This window comes from Cryptomeria japonica, chromosome 5 (genome assembly GCF_030272615.1).
Source record: "Cryptomeria japonica chromosome 5, Sugi_1.0, whole genome shotgun sequence".
In the NCBI taxonomy this organism is placed as follows: domain Eukaryota; kingdom Viridiplantae; phylum Streptophyta; class Pinopsida; order Cupressales; family Cupressaceae; genus Cryptomeria; species Cryptomeria japonica.
In genome coordinates this window covers 617,182,941-617,205,755 of record NC_081409.1, presented here as the reverse complement: position 1 = coordinate 617,205,755, position 22,815 = coordinate 617,182,941, and the positions used below count along the sequence as shown (strand labels likewise).

Here is a 22,815-nt window from a genome sequence, read left to right as displayed (position 1 = left end):
AGATTGGGTGTGTTTCCTAGTTTCTAGGAGCATCCCTAGATTTTAGGGATGGGACTGCCAGTTGGCCCATCTTGTCTGGCATCAGTCACAGACAGGTGACAAAGTCAGATTCATGTTTGGTTGGTTATTTTGGGCTATTATTGGATCTATGGAAATATTTAAATATATTTAAATATTTCCTAAGTTAGCGGTTAAATAAATTAAAATAAGGCTATGTATATAGCCATTTTGGAATAATAAGGGATTTTTGGCTTCATCTGGTTTGATATGCCTATGTGTTATAGCTCGTTGGAAAGGTCTTGAACTTTGCTACATGATTCTCACCTCCCGGAGTCTTTTTGGATGCTTGAAGCTATTTATTCGCAATAAAGTGATATTTTTCTATAGTTTGACGCCATAATTGGGAAAGTGTCACTTTAATTATAAAGCGCAATCTTTATTATTCTTTAGGGTTCGACTTGCAAAGGGAAAGGATTTATAAAGAGATGAGAACCTAATTGATAGCATCTTTGATCATTTTGAAACTTGCGAATTTGGGAATTGCTCTGGAAGAGTGATTTTGGTCTGGGACGCAAACCCCAGGTCTGAGCTTGCTGGGACATAGCCCTCAGCAAGAGTTGACAGTGGATTTATCCAGGATTGCACAGAGATTGTCAGAGGTAGAAGACACATCTTCTTGTCTTGAAGATTCAGCGTGCATATTGGGGGTTTCAACAGGGCGGCTGGTCTATTTTAGCTGGCACGTGATTTGCAGTAGCTTCCACGCCTCCTTTGCAACCACGCCTTGTTTGTATGTTGGCTTGAAGGGTTGTATTCAGCTTATTTGGTCTTCCTTGTTCGTTGCCAGTAATATTCCTCCATCTGGCATCAATCCAGATTGAGAACAGCTTCAAATAAATGTATGGATTCTTGCTAAATACAAAACTAGGTTATTTGCCTGGTATGATTTGCAGTATTTTCAGATTGCTTAAGTGTTCTTACATATGAACATTGTTTACTGTTTTATTTCACAGTTGTTGCTATTTATCAATTACTTTACTTATAACATCAAAACCCAAAAAGAAACAATCCCTTTCTGCAACTTCTGTCTATTCTATAAGATCACCGGAAAATTACAAAAATATAGTATGTTTAATTAAGAATTTACAGCAGCAACAGCAAAAGGATCCATTTGGGATCTTTCATTACTGTACCCAATGGCTGAAGATAAACTGTAGGAATCCTTCGGCTCCACAAGCTATCAAACAAAGGAGGTGTCAAAATATTCGATGCCAAAATAATGAGCCTCACCCTCTATTTATTCTTTTCCTCACATGGGTCAGCCTCCTTCTAGAAGATTCTCTTTTATAAAATTATTTTTGCACTTTATGTCATTTAATTTCCTCCTTGACTAGGCGCTCAATAATTAATTAAAACATGGCCCCATTTTAATGATGAATATGACCCTTTCTTTATGAAATAATAATAACTTATAATATAACATTAAATGGCCTCATAATAAAATTTATTAATAAAGTTATCACTTTATTAATAATCAAATAAGCATAACTCCATGAATTATTAGTATTTCTTCATTTTGTCTGCAACAGCGTGTTGACCATTTTGTCCTCTATCCAATGACTTACTAAAAATAGAAAGGGTCCATCTTGATCGTCTCTTGAATTACTATAAATAGTAAGTATATGAAACTGAGCCCGAACGAAGTCCAATCTAAGACAAACGAAGACCAAACTGGAACATACTGAATTCAATAGAAGATAAGAACCTCCATTAACCATACCTCTGCCTCAGAAGACCCTCTATCCACAATTATTAGCCTACGAGGGTCAGAATGATAGGCTAATCAGCCAAAATCCATGTCTACTAAAATGGGGACATTACATTGACGATTCTGATGGTCCAAGGAAACAGAAAAACTCTCGATCGACATGCCCAAAAAATCTACCAAGGCATAAAGAGGAAGTTGACAGTCAACGGCAAGGAAGGAACTAGAAACTCATCGGCATTTTTAATGGTTTCAAAAATTGCTGTCTACGTCGACGAAGTTTCTTAGGACCAAGGAAACCTTCGACCATCCGTAACTTGCTCAAAACAACTCCAAATTATGCCAAAATTGAAACACAAATACTCATTTGTCTTTTTTACAAGGTGGAGGGTAGAAACAAATCCCTCCCTTAGCCAATTTTCGGATTTTTGAGTTTTGATGAATTAGCTAGGGGAAAGAAAAGGGAACACACTAGAGGTAGATTCTAACAAGATGACACATGTAGACTATCTAAGATTGATTATCAAGGAGTAATCATACTGCACAAAAACACAAAAGGGAGGATAATTGGAGTGAAAAAAGGGAATACAAATTTGAGCTCCAACAAAGTGTATATTATGAGACAAAACGAGAAGAAAATGGTGATAATTTAAGTATAGGTTGATCTATTGTATACAAAATGACAAAAAAACAATGGAGTTTCCTTTTTCTGATTCTAGTTTCTCTTGTTGTCATTTGTCTTTGTAAACTTAATTTCCACTTCTAGGCAGATCTAAATAATAATAAATGTTTTGTTAATGAATGCTATATTTTGCTTATCCGCATAATAAATGTATTAACTTCATTTCCATTGTTAGGTATATAATATATATCAATGATGGTAGATGTCTTGTTAACGAATGCTTTGTTTTTCTTATTTGCATATGTTGTTATGGAAATATGTGCTATGTTTTATTTGGTTGCAATGGGGAGTTCATATGGCTCAGTTTATTGATCAAGTGGGGCTACAACTTAGTCTGGTTTAGCAAAGAAACAAAAAGAAGCTAACAACAAGTAATAAACTCCAAAACAAACCTGGATAGGAACATTAAACTCCAACAATCAAATTCCCACCATTAGAACTAACGAAGGTATCTTTTATTGTTTCACTTATAGAGCTTTTGGGAACCAAAAGCCTCAGGATTGAGAAGGTATGATGTGAATTGCATCTAGAAAATAATATAACTCCAGTTGAATGAAGTAATTTGAATTAAAAAAAACATTTTTGACTATCTCGAAAAATACTTTTGTTTGCTAGAAAAAATGCAATAACATTTCTCAAAACATATCAAACTGGTTATCCTATTGGAGTCCATTGGAAAAAGAAAAAAAAGAAAAATTGGCTATTTAGAAAATACTTTTATTTGCTAGAAAGAATGCAAGAATAACTAATAAATTGATTATTCTACAATATTTTGTTTGAGCAAAGGCAAGGATTTTCTTATTCAAGATAGAACAAGCATTGGTCACAAAGACTTAGATTATGAAAACCCTGCCAAGAAAATGTATGGGTTTCTCATTCATCAAATTCGCTTCAAATATGAAATGTTACAACAGCCTTGATGATGGGTAGGTTTGAAGAACCTAACCTTGTGAAAACAAAGATAGACAATCTTGTTGTCAAATTGATAAATATATTAACTTTTCAGAGTCTAAATGACAAAATAAGAGAGACATTAGTAAATCTCAATATAGAATCCCCTCAGGCTTTGCTTATTTGCAGTCAGGAAAGATTTAATCAACTTTGTGAATGGATGCCACTGAACATCTTCCCTCCTCCTAGCTTTCCTCTTTCCCTAATTACTTTCTCATAGTACCTTCATTATATGACTCCATTCTTCAAGAATTTTCAAGATTTGAAAAACAATAATTTGTTTACTTTCTGTTTTTAAGGCAACCGACAATATAATGATAAGGCAATCAACTACTGGCATGAACCAAGAAATGTGTAAATCATGATGCACATAGCCATCATCATGGAAAAGTAACCTAGCAATTTGTACTTAAAAGGCTAATGCTGCAATATTTTTCCAAAGAGAGCTAAACTTAAACAATGCATTCAAAGTTGACAATGCAATACATAAAAACATTCTAATGCCGATAGAGCAGAAAAACAGAATAGGGCTAGGAAGAAGTGATATTTAGTACACTACTAGATTCAAATGAAGGGTATCATTTTCAATCAGACACCACTAGTGATTGGAATCTTGATTTCAAAAATATTTATACCATATCGAGAAAGTGACTTACGTGCATAACAAGTACTGAGCATTTGACATGTTGAATCTTATTAATATTCTGCACATACAGAATTAGCCCCATTCAAAACTGCTGCACTGATTTGAAATCTAACTAATTCATTTGTACAGAGGCATTAAATAACATTTTAAATGCATACAACTTACAATTTTGAGTGCCCGGAACTTACTTTGAAGATGTCAAACCAAAATGTCCTTTTGACAGGGTATAGTACACGGATGCCCGATAGAATGGCACTGTGAAGAACAACAGCCCTCAAGTTTGGTAAACGGGAGGCCAAATGTAATGTTGGCCCACTTCCAACAGACTGGCCATACAAAATCAAGTCTTCCTGTCTTATTCCATAGTCTCTCTTCAAACAGTGGTATACTGCTTCTATGTCAGCATAAGTATTGAACTCAGTTGCCTGCACATTGTAACAAATGCTACAAATAAGCTTACCCTCTATATTGAGCATGAAAACATCCAAAATGTATTGACAAATACAGAAGACTAAGCTGACTTAAGTAAAATAAGAATCATCAATGGCTTGAATTTGTCACTGATATTGACCCCAGCAATGAAGTTGCAAGTATAATGAAATCCCCAACTTAAAGAGAAAGAAAAACTTGGTAGTATTGATCATCTTCCCCCACACAGTCTCAATGAGGGGATCCAATTTCTCTGGCCATGATGTGTTTTATGGTTACCTTCCCAGAAGAAGCTCCATATCCTGAGTAATCATAACTGTACACATAAGCCACAAGAAAATGATGAGTAATTACTAATTATCAAATTATTTCTCTACAGCATTGATCACAAAGTTAACTGCATTCCAATTACCAACTAGCAGAAATGTGTTATACTATGAAGAAACAAGTACTTTAATAGTTGAGTCACTATGGTTGTTAAAAAGCACAAGGCTTCAGATAAAAACCAATGTGGCATATTTGAACCTCAAAATTAATTCAAAGAGAAAAAACTAAATAGACCTGCTAATTTTATACAGCTTAAACCAAGTGTTGGTAAACTTCTTGAAGTAAATGCCTCTTTTTATTATGTGATCGATATGCGATTTCTTTGTCTTAGTGAATGATTTTGATGAGTTCCTCTCCTTGTATCTATTTTTTTATCTTGTAAATATATCACTCTTGGCATATATACTTGGTCCCATTCACTGGAGTCTTAAGTGATAGGGAGTAAGTTAGATTAGCTGAGCTCACTCTGTATACCCAGTTGTCAGGTTCTTCGCATGTCCTTGGCCTTATCCAGCAAGCACTCATGTAAATTTCTTAAACCAATGCTAGTGAAGATTCTAAGGCAACAGTTTTCACTTTTCAGTGAATGATTCCTTATTTTCCCTTATTCACTTTAGAATCATATTGACATAGAATATGGACCTTTACAAAGTGTTTTGCATAACTTGCAAAGAAAAAATAATAATAAATGAAACACGCAATGATTTCTGCACATCCTCTATGACCAACCTTGTCTATCAGACCTATAAAACAAATATTCACATAAATTGTAAAGCTTTCCTTGCATGATCTTTACACAATGTACATTGGTAATACAATCACCAAGAACCTTTTGATTCAGCAAAGGACAATATTATGAAGCTTATAAATCCTTTACTAAATGAGCAAGAATAGGACAACTTAGCAAAGAACTTCAATGTGAATTATCAGATTGAAGTGAGAGTCCCTTGCTTAATTTAAAGTATTGGCTGATGGCTTTGGTTGTTTTTCATTATTCTTGTTCATGGAGTTCACACTATTTGTTAACTTCATCTAAATTTTGAAATTATTCCACTATTCTTCAATTGAAATTATTCCACTATTCTTCAATAGTAGCATTTCGTCTTGTGAGGCTAAGCCACTAAAGCACTAAATGATAGACAATAACTAACAAGAGCAACAATAATCAGTGAAAAAAGGAATACATTAGAGTGACAGAAAAAAATAAAAGACAAAATTGAAAGTGGAAAGCATTTGTTACTTTGTCCATTGACAAAAGCATTGGTTCTACTTTGTCTCTTCAAAGAAAAAATGACAGATTATATCTGCACCCAAGGCAAAATAGCAACATAATGAGGAGCTAAAGACCACTGAGGCCTTGAGGAAGTTGTAGCTTGTCTATAGGTTTGTGTTTTTTGGTTTCTATTCTATCTCTTATTCTTAAACTCCTTTTCTTTTACTTCTCATATGTTGATGGTCAGTTGTTCTTTAGCTGATGCTTTGTTGTAACTGGGCTTGAGAATCCCTATAAAACCTCTTCACCCTTAATCAATAAACACGATATTGAGACAAATATACATAGCCCTCTTAAGGTATTGTTGTGCGTTGCACACACTCCCTGTTGCCGACAGAGTCCCCCTCGTTTCTTTTCTAGTCTTCGTCTCGCCTGGTGTAGGATTTTGAATTTTTATCCGCCATTTTGGGATCCAGCAGGTAGTAGTGAAGCAGTGATCCTACAGGAAATTAAGCCTGCCCATTTATTCCAGTCTTGAGGAGTTCGTAGGGGGGTCAGCAATGATCCCCTCCGGGATAAGAGGATTGAATCATCAGCTATGCAACCATTAAGTTTTGGGGCGTCCGTAAGTTTTAAGTCGCAAGGCCAGGGGGTTAATTTGCAGAGAGTCTAGCAATCTGAAATGTTCAAGATTTCTTCCAAGGGAGACTAGTTTTAGCATAAGCTTGAAAGTCGGCTAAGTAGACAAGAATGTCAGTTGTCCATGCGTTTGCAAAATGGCCTTTTAGGCCGAATTTGTCTTTATTAGGCTTTCCAAAATCGCCTTCTAGCCCGAAAATGCCAATATTTCAAAAGGGCATTGAGCTAAACTTTGCGAAAAGTCATTTCGGCCCGAAAATGGGCAAACATCCAAAATCATGAGGTGCAGTTGGAAGGCGTTAAGCTTAGGACTTTTCATAACGTCCTTTTTGCCCGAATTTTAAAAACCACGTAAAAAGGTAGTTTAATTTTAACGTTTGCAAAAAATGATTCTAGCCCGAAAATGGGAAGTTAGCGAAGGCATTTTAAAAATAAAACTTTTCAAAAGGCCTCTTCACGCTGAACTTCAAGCACGAAGGGAAGCTTTAAAATTTTAAAACTTTTCAAAATGCCCATCTTGCCCCGAAAATCGCCTAATAGGGAGAAAACGTTAAAACTTTAAAATGCTTGCAAAAAGTCTTTTCACCCCGAAATTGGGCAAAAAGGGTGAAAATCACGTAAGTCATGAAGTAATGTGTCACTTAAAACATTTCGCAAAAGGAGCTTTTTACCCGAAAATAAAAAAAGGCGTTTTTGAAGTTTGCAAATGGTCCTTCCAACCCAAAAAAAAGTCATAAAGGGTGTTTAACGTTAAAATCAACTTTCAAAAATCGCCTTGTAGCCGAAAAACACAAAGATGGTGTGAAAGTTAAAATCGTAAAGTTTGCAAAAGATTGTTTGGGCCCGAAATTGGGCAAACAAGGAAAATTGCATGAGTTATAAAGGGCGTTTTTTAACTTGAATGAGGTTTACATTTCATCCTTTGGGCCCGAAATTGGACAAACAAGGAAAATCGCGCAATACACATAAGGCGTTAAAGTTTTCAAAAGTTCGTTTCAACCCAAAAACAAGTTAAGTGAAATCACACAATACAAGAGAAAATCGCGGGTCACAGTTTAGAAAGCGCTTGCAAAGGGTTCGTTTTGCCCAAAAATTATAAAGAGTCATTTTTTTTTTTTAGTTTGCATTTCATCTCTTAGCCCGAAAATGGGCAAAGGGAGTGGAAGTCGCGAAATGAAAAGCCCAGGCGGTGTCTTAAGATTTACATTTATTTCCTCCAGCCTGAAAATTGGGCAAACAGAGAATCGTGCGAGTTGTAGGTAAGGCATTTTATAGGTTTGCATTTGTCTCCTCAGCCCCGAAAATCGCCCAACATCCAAAATCATGGAGCTATTAAACATTTTTTCAAAAGCCCTCTTGAAGCAAAAACGTAAGTTAGGAAGAATGGAAGGGCGACGTTGATCTTTCAAAGTTTGCAAAACCCTTGTTGTCCAAAGTCGCGAAAGGTGTTGCACTTTGCAAAATCGCCTAAGTCTCCGAAATTCCAAGAATTCCAATTTGTAGAGGGTCGTTTTCGGCCGAAGTTCGTTCATCGATTGGGCAATTCGCCAGGTACGATTCAATTCTCTCCTGTAAGTATTTAATTTGTGCAAAATTGGTCATAATGCTTAAATAGTGGATCGAAGAATTAATCAGATGGTGAAATTTTGTAGATCATAATTTTCTTTTTAAAAGATATCAAGCAAAGCATTAAACATAGTGCAAAAGCAAAACCTGCCAGGAAAATGACCGTAGAAAAAAATTCAGACTTAGAGAAATTTTGAATATCTAAAAAAAAAAATTGAACTTAGGCAAAACTCTTCTCCAAGTGCGAAAATTGGCAATCATTAGAACATCCGAGCCCTGAGCTGTAAAATTGAACATTTCCCCATATCATCATAATTGGTTGGAAGTGGCACTTTTTGGAACCCGCTCCAAGTAGTAAATTTTAAACCGAGCCAGCTTAATTTCCTGTTTCAAGTAGCATTTCATTTCCAATTAATCAAGCTCTTTTATTGAAGCATCATACTCTTTTCAAATTCGGTTTTCCCATTGATCATTATACGCTAGCATCATCCTCTGTTTTGGCTAACCCGTTCACTTCCTTCATCTCGTCTTGTAATCCGTGTCCGGTTGTGCAGGATAAATGCCTAGACCGGCGGTAGAATCCTCAAAGACACCTGGTGCAACCAGAACATCTCGGGTCTCCAAGTCTGACATTCCCCATAGATGCGAGAAAATGAAGTACCAATACCAAAAAGGAGTTAGGGAGTCGAAAGTCCAAAGCATATGGGAGAACATAGGTGATACTGATTTGGGCCACATAGACATTCAGGATTTCAAAAACAGGGTATACTCCCCTAACGCCTATGGCAAGCCCAGGCGAATGATGGAGAGTGGTATTGCTCGGGCAGCAGGTTTCCCTCCATGCATGCAAAATTATGAACTAGTAGTTGAGGCTGCCAGACATTATCAGCTAGAGACCAGATTAGTGGTCCTAGAAAATATGGTGCTAGCTGATTTCACACATGAGGCCATTGGGGAGGCATTTGACATCCCATTTCCGGATAATCCTATCACTACAACTATTGATGAGGTGCAGGTTGCTTATGACATGAATCCTACTAAATGCAAGACGTTGATAAACGAAGAATGGTACAAGGAAAGGAGGCCCCCAAGCATTAGGATCAGTAAAAAGACCCCCAGAAGTGATTTTTATAATGTATGGCGACATGGTCACCTTACTCAGCTAGGTTATGGGACTCCCTCAATCCAATTTTTTTGAGGAATGGATGTTCTACTTTACTGAACAGGTCTTTGCCGGGAAGTCCAAGTTCGACTGGGCTCAAATCATCAGCGATAATATCCATACACAATTGGTCGAGCTTGAAGAAAAGAAGTACTTTGCCATGACTTCCTACCTGATTTACATGTTTGCCCGACACCAGCCACTGACAGAGTTAATCAAGAAAGGTGAGATAGGGAACGGGCCGAATCAGGTAAAGGTGTATGAATGCTACCCTCAACTGCATTACTATGACATAGCTCAAAGAGAAAAGAACAACATTGCTTACGCAATTGGTTAGTATTAGCGTGTCAATGACGCCTTTACAATGCACCTAGTCAGGTTGATGCAAGGAGGATTGCACATAAGGCTTTCAGAGCAAGCTACCATTTTGATACAGAAGTATGGCGCATGGTTTATCCAATTCCGTAGGTTCACTTACCTCAGGATAGCAGGCTTTGAGGGAGCACCATTCCGACTTCCACGCTATCCGATAGACAAAATAGTCCTTATGGAAGTCGCAAGACAAGCACACCCAGCAGGCGGCTTACTCAAAGATAAGAAACAGTCCGGATTCACCTTCCCCATGATCTTGGGTGCCCTCGATGTGCATTTCAAAAATTCGGTGCAAGTTGATGAGTCATTTGCTGAATTAGCATCCTATGGCCTACAGGAACATTTTCCGAGGAAGTGTTTCGATTATGACAATTTGGCAAAGAGAGCCTATGGCAGGCGCTACAAAGCAAAGGCATCAATTGAGGATTATTGGAGCAACTGTTCCGATGACTATGAGGTCCGACGGCGTGAGTATTCTAGGCTAAGTGTGCAGCAAATGCGGCTTTATGAGTATCGTCGGGTCCCAGATCAGGTAACAGATTATGGCAATTGCTTGCGAGTCCAAGAATTTGAGGCAGTTAAATACCTCTTGCCAAGCATTGATTGGACTCAAGATCCAATTACTGATTTTGAGGCGGTCATGGAGGCTCCAAGAAGGTATATCGATCATTGGTTATCCCAGCAAATTGAGAAACTGACCCATGAAGGGACTCAATGCACATATAATCTGATGGGTAGTCTCGATTCCCAGTCTTCAAAGGATGAGGGAACCTCGAGCGTGCCAAAGGAAGAGGTTAAGAAACCTAGAAAGAAGAGGAAAAAAGCCAGAGCCAATAGAGGGACTCGGACATCAAAAAGGACCAAAAGGGAAAAGATCCCTATCAGGAGGCCGAAAGTCAATTCGTCATCCAAAGACCCTAGTTCGAAGGATGATGTAGTTGAACTTGACTATATACCTGCTCCGCCTTCCCAGAGTGATGTTGATGTGTTCGAGGCTAATAATCCTCCGGCACAAGGTGATCTAGATGCAGAGGTAGAGATCGTTGGCCCTGATGAACCTGAAAATCAAGTTGAGGGGGGAGGAAGTGCACCTAATCAAGAGGCTAGTAAGCATGAGCTCACACAAGGAAGTCTACATGAATTACAATTGAATAGCGGTGGCAAAGATGACACCACCATTGAGGGAGAACAAAAGGGGGATGAGACCCAGGAGCCCAACAAAACTAAAGAGCAACCATCACAAGGGGATACCCGACAATTGTTCAACAAGGTAGGGGAAAACTCAACCATAAGTAAGGGATTGGATACTGCGTTCGTTCCTTCTATGACCGATCAATTGCAGATAGGCAGTGACCTAGTTGAAATCTCCAAGGAACAGAGTGGTAATTTGGCAATAACATCCGGACAAACCATCCCTCAAGACTGGTTAATTGCTCATACACAACGGAAAGCAGTCGTCAAGCCACCTATCAACCTGGAGGATATCTTCTCTTGCATAGGAGAGATAAAGTCCAAAGGTAAGAAAAAGCCCAAGACCTACTCCAGGATCACTAAGGATGAGCAGAGGAATTGCACCATTCATATCGCTACCCGACCTACAGATAAGCCAGCGGATCAGATTGCATTGGCCGATTATAGTATTACGACCATCCCAATGGGGTGAGCCACCAAAGAGCAAGAAAGGGAAGAGTTCAAAGATTTCGTGCAGAATATGCTCAGATAGCTCGACGAAATGACCATTGAGAGAGACATGTATCGAGCTCGTGCTGAGCAGGTTGAGGGGTATATTGATCACCTGTTGAGGTCACTACAGCATGCCACTGAATCCCATGATCCCCCATTAGCATTAACACAAAGGACCATAGCTGAATTTGACGAAGTGCATGATACCACCAAAGCCATCAAGGAATGGATTCAAGGCATTAAGGAAAAGGGAGAGCAAATCTTCAAAGATCTGCGAGAAATGGCTCTCCATAGGGAATCCACTCTTATCAAAATGTGTAAGTTGAGGAAAGAATGTTATAACGCTCATGAGGCGATTGCCAAGGCATTACCCCTCATAAGGGCTCTATTTTGGACCTGCTCTCAAATCCCCACACTTGATACTATCCTAGATCCTTGTAATGTCAATACCTTCAAGGAATGGTATTGGATTCTCAGCATGAAGAACGACATGATGGATGATATCAATAAAATGCAAGATAAGTTCGATGATGCTTTGTCAAATGTGAAGGATCTTGGTGAAAAGATCCTCAGATCAATGGTTCCTGGTTGAAAAAGTAGTATGATAGACAATGAGGCACGACCACAATGGGAGGACAGGCTAAAAACTAGGGTCACCTACTCCATGGAGGACCTGGATTTTGCTAGTGGGCTACAAGCAGATATATCATGCTTTGAGGATCATAGATCATACTGGAGAGAGGAGCTGGAGAATGTAGATAGCCTCCTAGAGGGTATTCATTATAAAATGTTTAATCCTCCTATGCCTCCAACAACCGAACTGTTCAAGTTGTGCCTGAGATTCCAAGATTACGTTCGGGTAGAGCGTGTAGCCGATCGGGATATCTGGGGAGAGTACTTGCGCGACGAGGTCAAATTTATTGAAAAGGAGTCCACAGCAGGAAAGGAGAAAGTGCTTTCCTAAAATACAAGTTTCTTTTTAAATCTTAAAAAACACTTTTCAGACATAAAGTTCATTCCTAACTACCAAAACAGTTGTAAATCTTGAGCTCCGTGCATGTGCACTTTTTGGAGCAGCTTTTTGGGTAGTTATTGATTACCTTTTTGGTAGTTATTGTTTCTTCTTTTTTTGTTGTTGATATTTTGCCTCCCATTTATGGTTATGGGCAGTTTTGATAAAGGATGAATCTAACCCACTTGTTTAAGTTTAAATCTTGGCCATTCATCCATTTTTGGGAGTTCTATGTAAAGGAGTTAGTTTCTCCTTTGTTGTAGGCAGAAAACAAAGATTGTTGCAAAAACTCTGGCGAAATATATAAAGAATTTAATGGATGTTAAAGTTGTGTTTGTTTTACTGTGAGTGCATGGTCCTCTTCTCCATTTATTTTGTATTTCTGCAACTGTGTTTACTTTCAGACAGTTATTTATGCATGTATTTGATGGAAAATCTTGGTTCAACCATTAGGAAATAGTTGATTATTGTTTCCTCTGCATGGTTAGTCTGAGCCCCTTTTGTGCTAAGTTTGGTTATTAGATTTGGATGAACGGGTGTAAGAGTCTATCATTCGTATCTAATAGCTTGAAAATTCAAAATCCTTCGATGATTGCACTGGTTTTTACCTAGTTGTGCTAATTAGCTAGCAAAGTAATTTCTAGTTATTTTAAGACTTCCGTCCATGTGTTGAAATATGTTGTCTTAGTTAAATTAGTTAGTTGTTCTTACTCACTCTTTATCTTTATCCTCTTTTTTTCCTTTTTTTAATTAAAGAAACCCGCCAGTCAAGCTGAAATAATATCAATTAGAAGCAAATCAGATGATATAGGACTGTAAAACTTCAGGGAACCTGTACGAAACCAATTCTGTCTAACCGTAAGTCCCCTTTGTGTTTCCAGCAAAACACATCATCTACTAAGCTATCCCACAGTCAAGACCTAACAACCGAAACATTGAGGTAATCCCCATTGATCAAAATTAACACAACATTAGGGATTTCCTTATCTCAAGAGAGGATAGGATTCTTAGCATTTCTATTCTGCGTTGGCCGGATGAAGTCGTAGTTCCACGACCTTAGACACGTCAACAGGTATCACAAGATTACTTAGTTCCTGTCAACGTTGGATTCTTTATGTAAGAAAAAGAGGCAGCCTTTCTTCATAATTGAGTATTTAGGAACAAAATATGCTAGAACAAAAATTGAAAAAATAAAGGATGACAGTAGCAGTTGAAACTTGATATCTTGTTCACAAAAAATTGACTTGCTTATTTTAAACATCTATTTTCAATTTCCTTCCAAGCCATTCTAGGGCTTGTCCAATGGCTATCTTAAACCTGGACTGTCCCCTAGTAAGTTTCACTATAGAAATCATAGGGCTTTAGTTCAAATTCTTACACTGCGGATCATCTTCTTAAGGCTTGCAATATTCATAAAATACGAATGTAGAATCCCTTTATGGGCAAATGAGGCTCATATTTTTAGAATAGCAATGTAGGGAGTATACTGGACACAAAATAAAAATGAAGGTACTAATGGTAGATAGTGATATAGTTCATACTTCATAGCATCAAATTCATACATAAAATATAAAACTGAAAGTTGTACTAGTCATCAGAATGGCAAGCAAGTTTAGGTATGGCAAAGGTGTAATGTCCCCACTTTGAAATAGAATTTAATAATTAATAATAATAATAATAATAAAATTAAAATATTAAAATATATATATATATATATATATATAAGAATATAATTAAATATTATTAAAATTTAATTAAGTTAATGAATGGTCAAAAGACAAAATGAAAAGTTGTGACTCCCTCAAACATGAGATATAAAAGGAAGAGGAGAACCTCATTTGAAAGGGGAATAATTTGGGAATCAAAAGTGCAAATCTGATTTAAATAAGAAGTGCAGATATGATTTTGAAAGGTTGTGTCCCTTTCAAAGGGCAGAAATAATGTAGGCTAATGGTGAAAGGGTTGTGAACCTCATTTGAAAGGGGAATAATTTGGGAATCAAAAGTGCAAATCTGATTTAAATAAGAAGTGCAGATCTGATTGTGAAAGGTTGTGTCTCTTCCAAAGGGTGCTAATGGTGAAAGGGTGTGCCTCTTGCCAAAGGGCATACATGATGAAGAAGTGTGACCCTTTCCTCACATTGAGAGATATAAAGGAAAGGCACGAATACGATTCCTGTCCCATAATAGATAAATCAACAGCAGAACTTCTCATATTCACCGCAGTTATTGTTTACTATAAGCAGATTGAACTGACCATAAGTAAGGGACTCTCTATCATATCCATGTTTAAGACATTAAGACATTCTGGTACGTATTTATGTTTAAAACTTGCATATACTGCAACTACCGTATTAATCTCTGTATATTATCGGTCCAATACTTCTGCAAATAATAAGTAAGTTATTCCAGTAATGATAATAATAACCTTTAAATACTCATATATATTAGAATGATCACTGATATACGGTAACAAATGACACTTGAAAATAAAACTAGGAATAATCTGAAAATTACTAGTTCTCTGTAACTGTTAAAGTGCTGATGGATAAACTGGAGTTTAATAACCATTCTAATACTGTTAATAGATTAGATAACTGATAATAATTTTTAGCACTGGTAACAAAGTAATTAGCTAGTAATAATCTGAGTATTGATAATAACTTCTGATAATAATTCAAACAACTGGTAATACATCTGAATGCTGGTTACGATTCAAACATTTAGAATCTGAATAAACCAGACTGATAATATGAGTAGGGGAATTGTTATGAAATACACCCTACATGATCATATGAGTAGGGGAACTGGTATGAAAGACACCCTACATGATCATAATGAGTAGGGGAACTGTTATAAGACACCCTACATGATCATATTGAGTAAGGGAACTGTTATAAGACACCCTACATGATCATAATGAGTGGGGGAACTGTTATATAAGACACCCTACATGATCATAATGAGTGGGGGAACTGTTATATAAGACACCCTACATGATCATAATTAGTAGGGGAACTGTTGTATAAGACACCCTACATGATTATGCTTGAACAATTGATCAAGACACCCTATCAACCCTGCATAATAGCACACAGTGTTGAGGTTGTCTCAATCATAAGATTATGACTCTGTCATATGAATCTCTTTTATGCTCTACTTAGGTCACTTCTTTATGTAATTTGTAGTATCCTTCTGACCTTGTTTTGCAGGTTGACCACAGCAGAGGCTAAAGCACATTCCTAAACCCTTATCCTAAGAACTGAAAAACTCTAATTATAGTATTTTAAGGCACTTTATAAATAGGGGACATTACAAAAGGCAGAAGTATAAAGAATGGGTGAAGCAAAAGCAAGAGCAAAGAAGTAATTTACAAGAAGGCAACAAGATAGTGAGAATCAGGCATGTCGAGAGAAACCAAAAAGTGACGTGGGAAAAGGATTTGTTAAACAGATAACAAGCAAATCAAAGTAAGATGTATTCCAATTACAAGAATTTTGGAGCAGAATGCAAAAAGAAGATCAAATCTTGCCCACCAAAAGAGATACACACCACAAAAAGGAAAGAAATAACCCTTTCTCATCTACAAGTTCTTTAGCTAGCTCTTCAATTTGTAAAAGGTGATTGACAAATTGACCTAGAGGGTTCAGATTTTATCCTAGAGGTAGAATTTTCATCTGGTAATCCTAGGATCTGTATATTATGCATGTATGGCTCTCTATGGAGACAATTTTTTTATTTGAATCAAACATAAATGATGAAAACATGCTTAAGGTCAGATTTTTGGCTAAGACTTCTTTTTGGTTATCTTGAAAAATGTGCAAGAAAGAGAAGACCTTTAAAAGGGGAGGATTGGTTCCTAAAAAAGAGATACAACAGAGAAGGTGCTGGGAAGAGATCTGGTGGGGAAGTCAAAGAGCCATCCTCCATTGCTCCTTTCACACTTTCTTCCTTTCTCATTCTTAGTTTTATTTGTGAATGTTGGGAAGAGATCTGGTGGGGAAGTCAAAGAGTCATCCTCCATTGCTCCTTTCACACTTGCTTCCTTTCTCATTCTTAGTTTTATTTGTGAATGTTGGCCATTGTGTTTTGCATGGTCCATCTTGTTGCAGTATTAGGCCTTTGGTAAGGCTTTGTTTTTTATTGAATTATATCGTCATTTGTTTTGTGACTACATTCCTTTCTCTTTTTAAAATTGTTCATTTGTGGCAGGGATTTTGATTTTTGGATTGAAGAGTTATTGGCCAAGCATGCAAGGCCCCATGGTATGGGCTTGCTCTTTTGGTCCATATGAGGTGGTACTAGTTTCATTTATGGAAGAAGCCAATGATATTGGAGGCAATGGTGGGAAATTTTTCGAGGATATTTTGGTTGCATGTGAGAAGCCGAAAGTTAGTGTAGGAGCTGTGTTCTTTAGCTAAAACAGAGTGTCCTTAGGAACATAGTTGCAAGTGCAAATGCGAAGCCCACGAAATGAGCAAAAGGTTTTGTTGTGACCATTTCACACATCGCCCCATCACAAATGGGGACGCCCTCTTTTGTTTTCAATTTTAGGGTTTGTTAGGTTAGATTGTTAGGAGCGATCCTTCGAGAGTGAATAAGTTTGAGTTGACCTCACATTCGGCATTTTGAAGAGTCAAGGGTTCATATCGTTTGCTTTCTTTAATGGAAATGAGGTGCAAATTTGGCTAAGGCAAGATGATTTTGGAGGTCAAACATTCCAAAGAAAGGGAGCTAAAGTTGAAATTATCATGAGGCTTGGAGCAAGTCAAATCAAGACAGCGAAAGTTTGCATTTTAGAGGACTGTCATTGACCCCTCAAATGAGCGACTTAAGCATTTCCATTGCTTCCTTTGATTGCCTAGATCAGCGACTTAAGGAATTGTGCAATTTCCTTTGCTATGTGAAAAATGCAACATAAGGATTATGTTAGGTTCCATTGACCCTTTGAAAGTGCGACCTAAGGGATTGAACACTTCCTTTGCCATGCTGAAAGTGCAACTTAAGAGATTGGTCACTTCCTTTGGCCCCCAAAAAAGTGCGACTTAAGGGGTGAGCGATTGTCATTGACCCCCAAAATGTGCGACTTAAGGAAAAGATATTTTGTAAAGAAGATGCATTTGATGTGTTTATCACCTTGAATGGGCCCCACGAAATTGAAGGAAACGTTTTTTTATTAAATTTGAAATTGAATTCACAAGTCGGCCTTTTGATTTTAATTGCAAATAATTAATTGATAATCACAAGTCAGCCTTGTGATTAAGTATCGCACACTTCAAGCAACTATAAAGTTGTGTTGAACATTTCATTTGATCAACACAAAATCGATATGGCAAATGCTCTTGTGAAGGCAGCGATTCCAAACAGACATATCAGACATTTCAATTGGTCAAGTTTGCCATTGCTAAGAAGGCGAATTCATTCCTTGTTGACAGCGATTTTCATTAAGACTAAGGCGAAGTCATTGAAGGCATCAAACTTGATCATCATCCACAGCAAATTGACTTCTTGAATCAGCAACATTGACTATTGAACTTCAGCGAACCTATCAATGATCAAACAATGTATTTGGAAAGAAATTATCAATTCTACGTCAGCAAGGAAGCCTTAATAAAGGGCAATTTTGTCAAAAGATACAACTTATCCAAAGATTACCAGCCCATTATTAATCGATCTGCAGGTCTGAATTAACTGACATTTGATCATCTTTATTGAAATCAGACCTTATTCAGCGCTGGTATACCTGATTGCTCATTGATTTTGATCATAGGAGGCTTTAATCCATTGCATTCTACATATGCAATAAGGACAATGACATCGGAGAGACATGTCCCCACTACAAACTACATATAAATAGTGTACTGGGTAGGTTAAGACTATCAAGCGTCGATAACTGCCAACTGCCAACCCACAGGTAGTTGGGAACTAATCTTCTCAATTACAAAACATAACAATATTTATTTAGCTGACTACAACTATATACTTTCATTGACTACGATGCTTTCATAAAATGGAAGTCTTCCCGATGCATTAAAACCCCATGTATCTTTCCTCTACATTTATTGTTTCCAAGGATGGATATATCTCCTTGAAGGCTGCTGTTGTGTTGTTTTCACACATCACCCCATTGCAAATGAGGACTCCCACTTTTTGCTTTTAGGGTAGTCGTTTTCTTGATTTGCTTGGCTTGGTAGTAGTTTCTTAAGTTGTTAACCTTTGCTAGCGAGAGAGGATGCGTCTTGTAAATTTCAGGGTTGAAAATTGCTAAAGCTTGTTAGGTCAGCAATGTTGTGCAAGGGATGAAAATTGTTGTCAAGAATTGTCAAAATTGCAGAATTGTCAGAAATGCTAGAAAAGTTGCAAAGTGTTGTTATGGCATATTGTTGAAGTGCAAGCTCAAATGTAGGAGTGGAAATTTACTTACGATTCTGTTGAGAATTGCAAGTCTTTCATGTCGGTCTTGATCTACAACGTTGAAGTGATCATTAGAGGTGTCAAGGAATAACGAGTGAAATGGTCAAGATGTCAAGTGTTGGTATAGTATTAAAGTTGTCAAGCACTTGGGGGTGTTGCATTTGTGTTAATATTTTTGCACTAAGGGGAGTGTGAATCATTGCAAATTCTTCTTAAACTCCAATCTTAATGTGCAAAATGCAAATTCAATTATTGTTGGGGCATTGTCAATGCAAAACTTTTTCAAACTCCAACCTTGACACATTGCTGAACCTCATCAAAATCCCAACCCAATGGTGAAGAGAAGATTACAAAACCTAGCCAAAGTTTGCCATGATGTTAAGGTGTCGATCAATGTTAAAATGATTTGAGGTCCAACTTGTCAATGCAAAAGTGCCTAAAATTCCGACCTCCAACGATGAAATCAATTCAAAGACTCTGGCTCAAAGAAAGCAGGAAACAATGCAAAAATGTTTAGAGGGTTATTTCCTCAATGATGTCAAACTTGAGTTAGGTCTGATCTTGCATTGTGCAAAATTGTATCAAACTCCACCTTGTGCAAAAGTGGTGTAAATTCCAAATAAGAGCATGACTGCAGAACTGATCCAAAGTTTGACCTCGTTAATGCAAATATGTTATAAACTCCGACCCTACACATTGTTGAACTTTGTGAAAGTCTGATCTACCAATGATGCCTTCAATGCAAGTTTTCTACAAAGTCTGACCATCCTAATGTATTAATGCCAAACCATAATGAAGTCCGACCTGCCTGTGATTGTTACACAATCTCAATGAACTCCAATCTGGTCAAGATTGCAAAATTATCACAAAGTCTAACCCTATCAAAAGAATGCAAATCAAGAATAAATTCCGACCTTGGAATGCAAATTTAGTTGAAACTCCAATGAGGCAGTGGTGTGCAAAGTGCAAGGTTGAAATGAAGTCCGGCTTACACAATGCAAGACTTCATAAAAGTCCGACTTGTCTCAATGCAACATTTGAAGGAACTCCAACCTGGAAATAAGACCTAATTTGCTAAGGGTAGAACTGTTTACCTCACTGGGTAAACAGGAAGAATACAGAAATTGAACAGCAATGTACAATGCAAATATAAAAGTACCAGAATAAGCTTTTTCATTAATGTCAAAGGATGTTCATATTATATCCGTCGTTAACAATACATGTCCTCTAACACCCGGAGGTGATACAATATATGACTACCGAAGGGGTGCGACACAACCGTCGCGACTCCAACTACCTACCCGTTGGCTAACTAACTGACCGCCGTAATTCATTATTACCGACGACAACATAAACATAACATAACAACATAACATAATGACATAATGATTATTCCCGACAACATCATCCCCCCCAAGAAAAGAAGTCGACTCCGACGACTTAATACAAATTAGAGAGGAACGGCAGGAACTACTGACGCTAGTCGGGCCCAGATCTTATACACTTGCTGCGTCCTCGCCTGAAAACCCCTTTCTACCCTCCGATGTGTTGTGCGTTGCACACGCCCCCTGTCGCCGACAGGGTCCCCCTTTCCAGTTTTGAGTTTTTTGATCGTCATCCCGAGAATCGAATCAGAGTTTCTCGTGTCTCCTCGAGCGAGTTCGTGATCAGTCCGTAAGCTGATCAACGTTGGAGTAATGAACCAATGAGCCCTTTTGACTGATCTGGCTTTCGGGCGTAAATACCGAGAGTTTGTTCCAAAATTTCAAAACTTAACGCAATGCAAGCATCTTTTCGGACTTCAGGTCCGAACTTGGCGAAAATCAAGATGAGCCGTTAAGTTTTAAAACGTTGTGCACTCCCCCCTTTTTGGATGTAAGCATCCGAAGGTGAAAATTCAAAAAATTTGAAAGCATAAGGTGGCAATCGCATTCTGGACCCTAGGTCCGAAATTTCCAAAAAATTAAAGTTTCAAAACATAACACTGCCCAACATCCATTTCGGACCTTAGGTCCGAATTTTAGTGAAGGTTAAGTTTAAAACACAGTGCAATAGCATACTTCGGACCCCCGTGTCCGAATAACACAAGCTGTTAAGTTCTAAAAAAAAAAAAATATATCAAACAGCGTCTTCGGACCCTAGGCTCCGAAAAGAGACAAAGTTAAAGTTTTTTTTAAGCAACGTCAAAAGACCACGTTTCGGACCCCCCGCGTCCGAATATCGACCAAAGGCAAAGTGAAGTTTTAAAAGTTAAAACATAGGGCGAACATCGCACTTCGGACCCTAAGCTCCGAAAAAGGCAAAGTGAAGTTTTAAAAGTTAAAACATAGGGCGAACATCGCACTTCGGACCCTAAGCTCCGAAAAAAAAAAACAAAGAGAAGTTTTAAAACATTGTGCAAACATCCATTTCGGACCTTAGGTCCGAACTTCAACAAAGTGAAGTTTTAAAAAGTTAAAACATCGGGCGAATGCTGTTTTCGGACCCTAAGCGTCCGAAAGGGCAAAGTGAAAGTTTAAAAACGAAACAAAGCGCGATTATCGTTTTCGGACCCTAAGCCTCGAGCGCCGGCGAAAGTCGAGGAAATTAACACTGTGCGATCGCATTTCGGACTTTAGGTCCGAACCAAAACGAGGGCAAAGCCGAGTTTAAAATCCAACGCATCTCCTCTTCGGGCTAAAGATCCGAACTTTGGTACGCGAAGGCACAGTTTGTAACACAAGGCCAGGCCAAGCAAAAAACGCAGAAAACGAAGTCCTAAAAGAAAGCGAAGTTTTAACGTAGAAGGCACAGTTTTAACGCAGAATCTACTATTTCAGCGCAAACCACACCCCTTACCCCAGGTCCGAAGTCCGCGAAGGCTAAATCAAGAAGCCTCCAATTTGTCAAAATTCAAAGAATGCGATTCAAAATTTGAAAGAACTCTTAAATCCGAAAACAAGGAGGTAAGACACCGCATCATCCTCCCATCAACCATTTAAAATTCAGGTTGCTAGGCACAGAACCATGTGAAATTGATAAATCCTCTTTCATCCTCCAAACCGCGAAAATTTAAACAGGAAGGATAACCGTTGGGATTCAAATTTTTCAGGATCATCCGCTCGCCCCGCGCAACAAGGTCAGGCAATCACCTATCATTCGCTCCAATCAGGTAAGTACGCCTTATCGCGTACGGTCATTTAAAATGTGTGAATCAAATAAGCAAATACGCAAAATTTGAAATGTTTAGAGTCTGCATCTCCGTTATGCGAACATCCAAAATTTAGGACTTATTCCCGGAGTTTGGCCGAAAACTGCATCTCTTTTCAAAATTCTCATGTTTTGCCTTTGTTAAAATTAATCCAAAAAATTTGAGAGTAAGAATGCTTAGTCATAAATCTTCAGGAATATGATGCTGTAGAAGTTAATCAGATTGTTAGCCCAGAGTGATATTTAAACTAATCTCGGTCTGTTGAAACACTTCTGTTATTATCTAACCCGCATCGTCATTCTCGTGTCACCTTGTAATCCGTGTCTGGCTGTGCAGGATAAATGCCTAAATCAGCGGCGGAATCATCAAGAACACCCGCTGCAGCAGAAACCTCACGAGCATCCAAATCAGACATCCCACGGAAAGTTGAAAAAATGAAGTATCAGTATCAGAGAGGAGGGTTAAGAGAGTCAAAGGTCCAGAGTATCTGGGACAACATCGGTGACACCGACCTTGGCCACATTGATATTCAGGATTTCAGGGATCGGGTCTTCTCACCCAATGCATATGGCAGACCTAGGCAAATGCTGGAAAGTGGCATCGCCCAAGCAGCAGGTTTTCCTCCAGCAATCCAGAACTATGAATTAGTAGTGGAAGCTGCTCGGCATTACGAACCAAAGTCCAGATTAGTGCTTCTGGAAGATATCACTATTGCCGACTTCTCCCCTGAGGCTATCGGCGATGCATTTGATATCCCCTTTCCAA

At 38.0% G+C, this 22,815-nt stretch overlaps 1 protein-coding gene across 4 annotated transcripts in view; it reads right to left on the bottom strand.

The window, feature by feature from the left end:
* LOC131063761 (uncharacterized) overlaps nt 1–22,815 on the bottom strand; it is a 131,044-nt gene that overhangs the window by 58,255 nt on the left and 49,974 nt on the right. For 2 of the 4 annotated variants that reach the window (XM_057997672.2, XM_057997670.2), the window contains exons 2-4: nt 4,753–4,789; nt 4,233–4,469; nt 4,055–4,102 (exon numbers count right to left, since the gene is read on the bottom strand). In XM_057997672.2, the coding sequence (XP_057853655.2) occupies nt 4,055–4,102; nt 4,233–4,469; nt 4,753–4,789 (322 nt within the window). Of the gene's footprint in view, nt 1–3,301; nt 3,687–4,054; nt 4,103–4,232; nt 4,470–4,752; nt 4,790–22,815 lie in introns of those variants that run through there. The other 2 variants (XM_057997674.2, XM_057997671.2) reach the window with 2 other exon arrangements.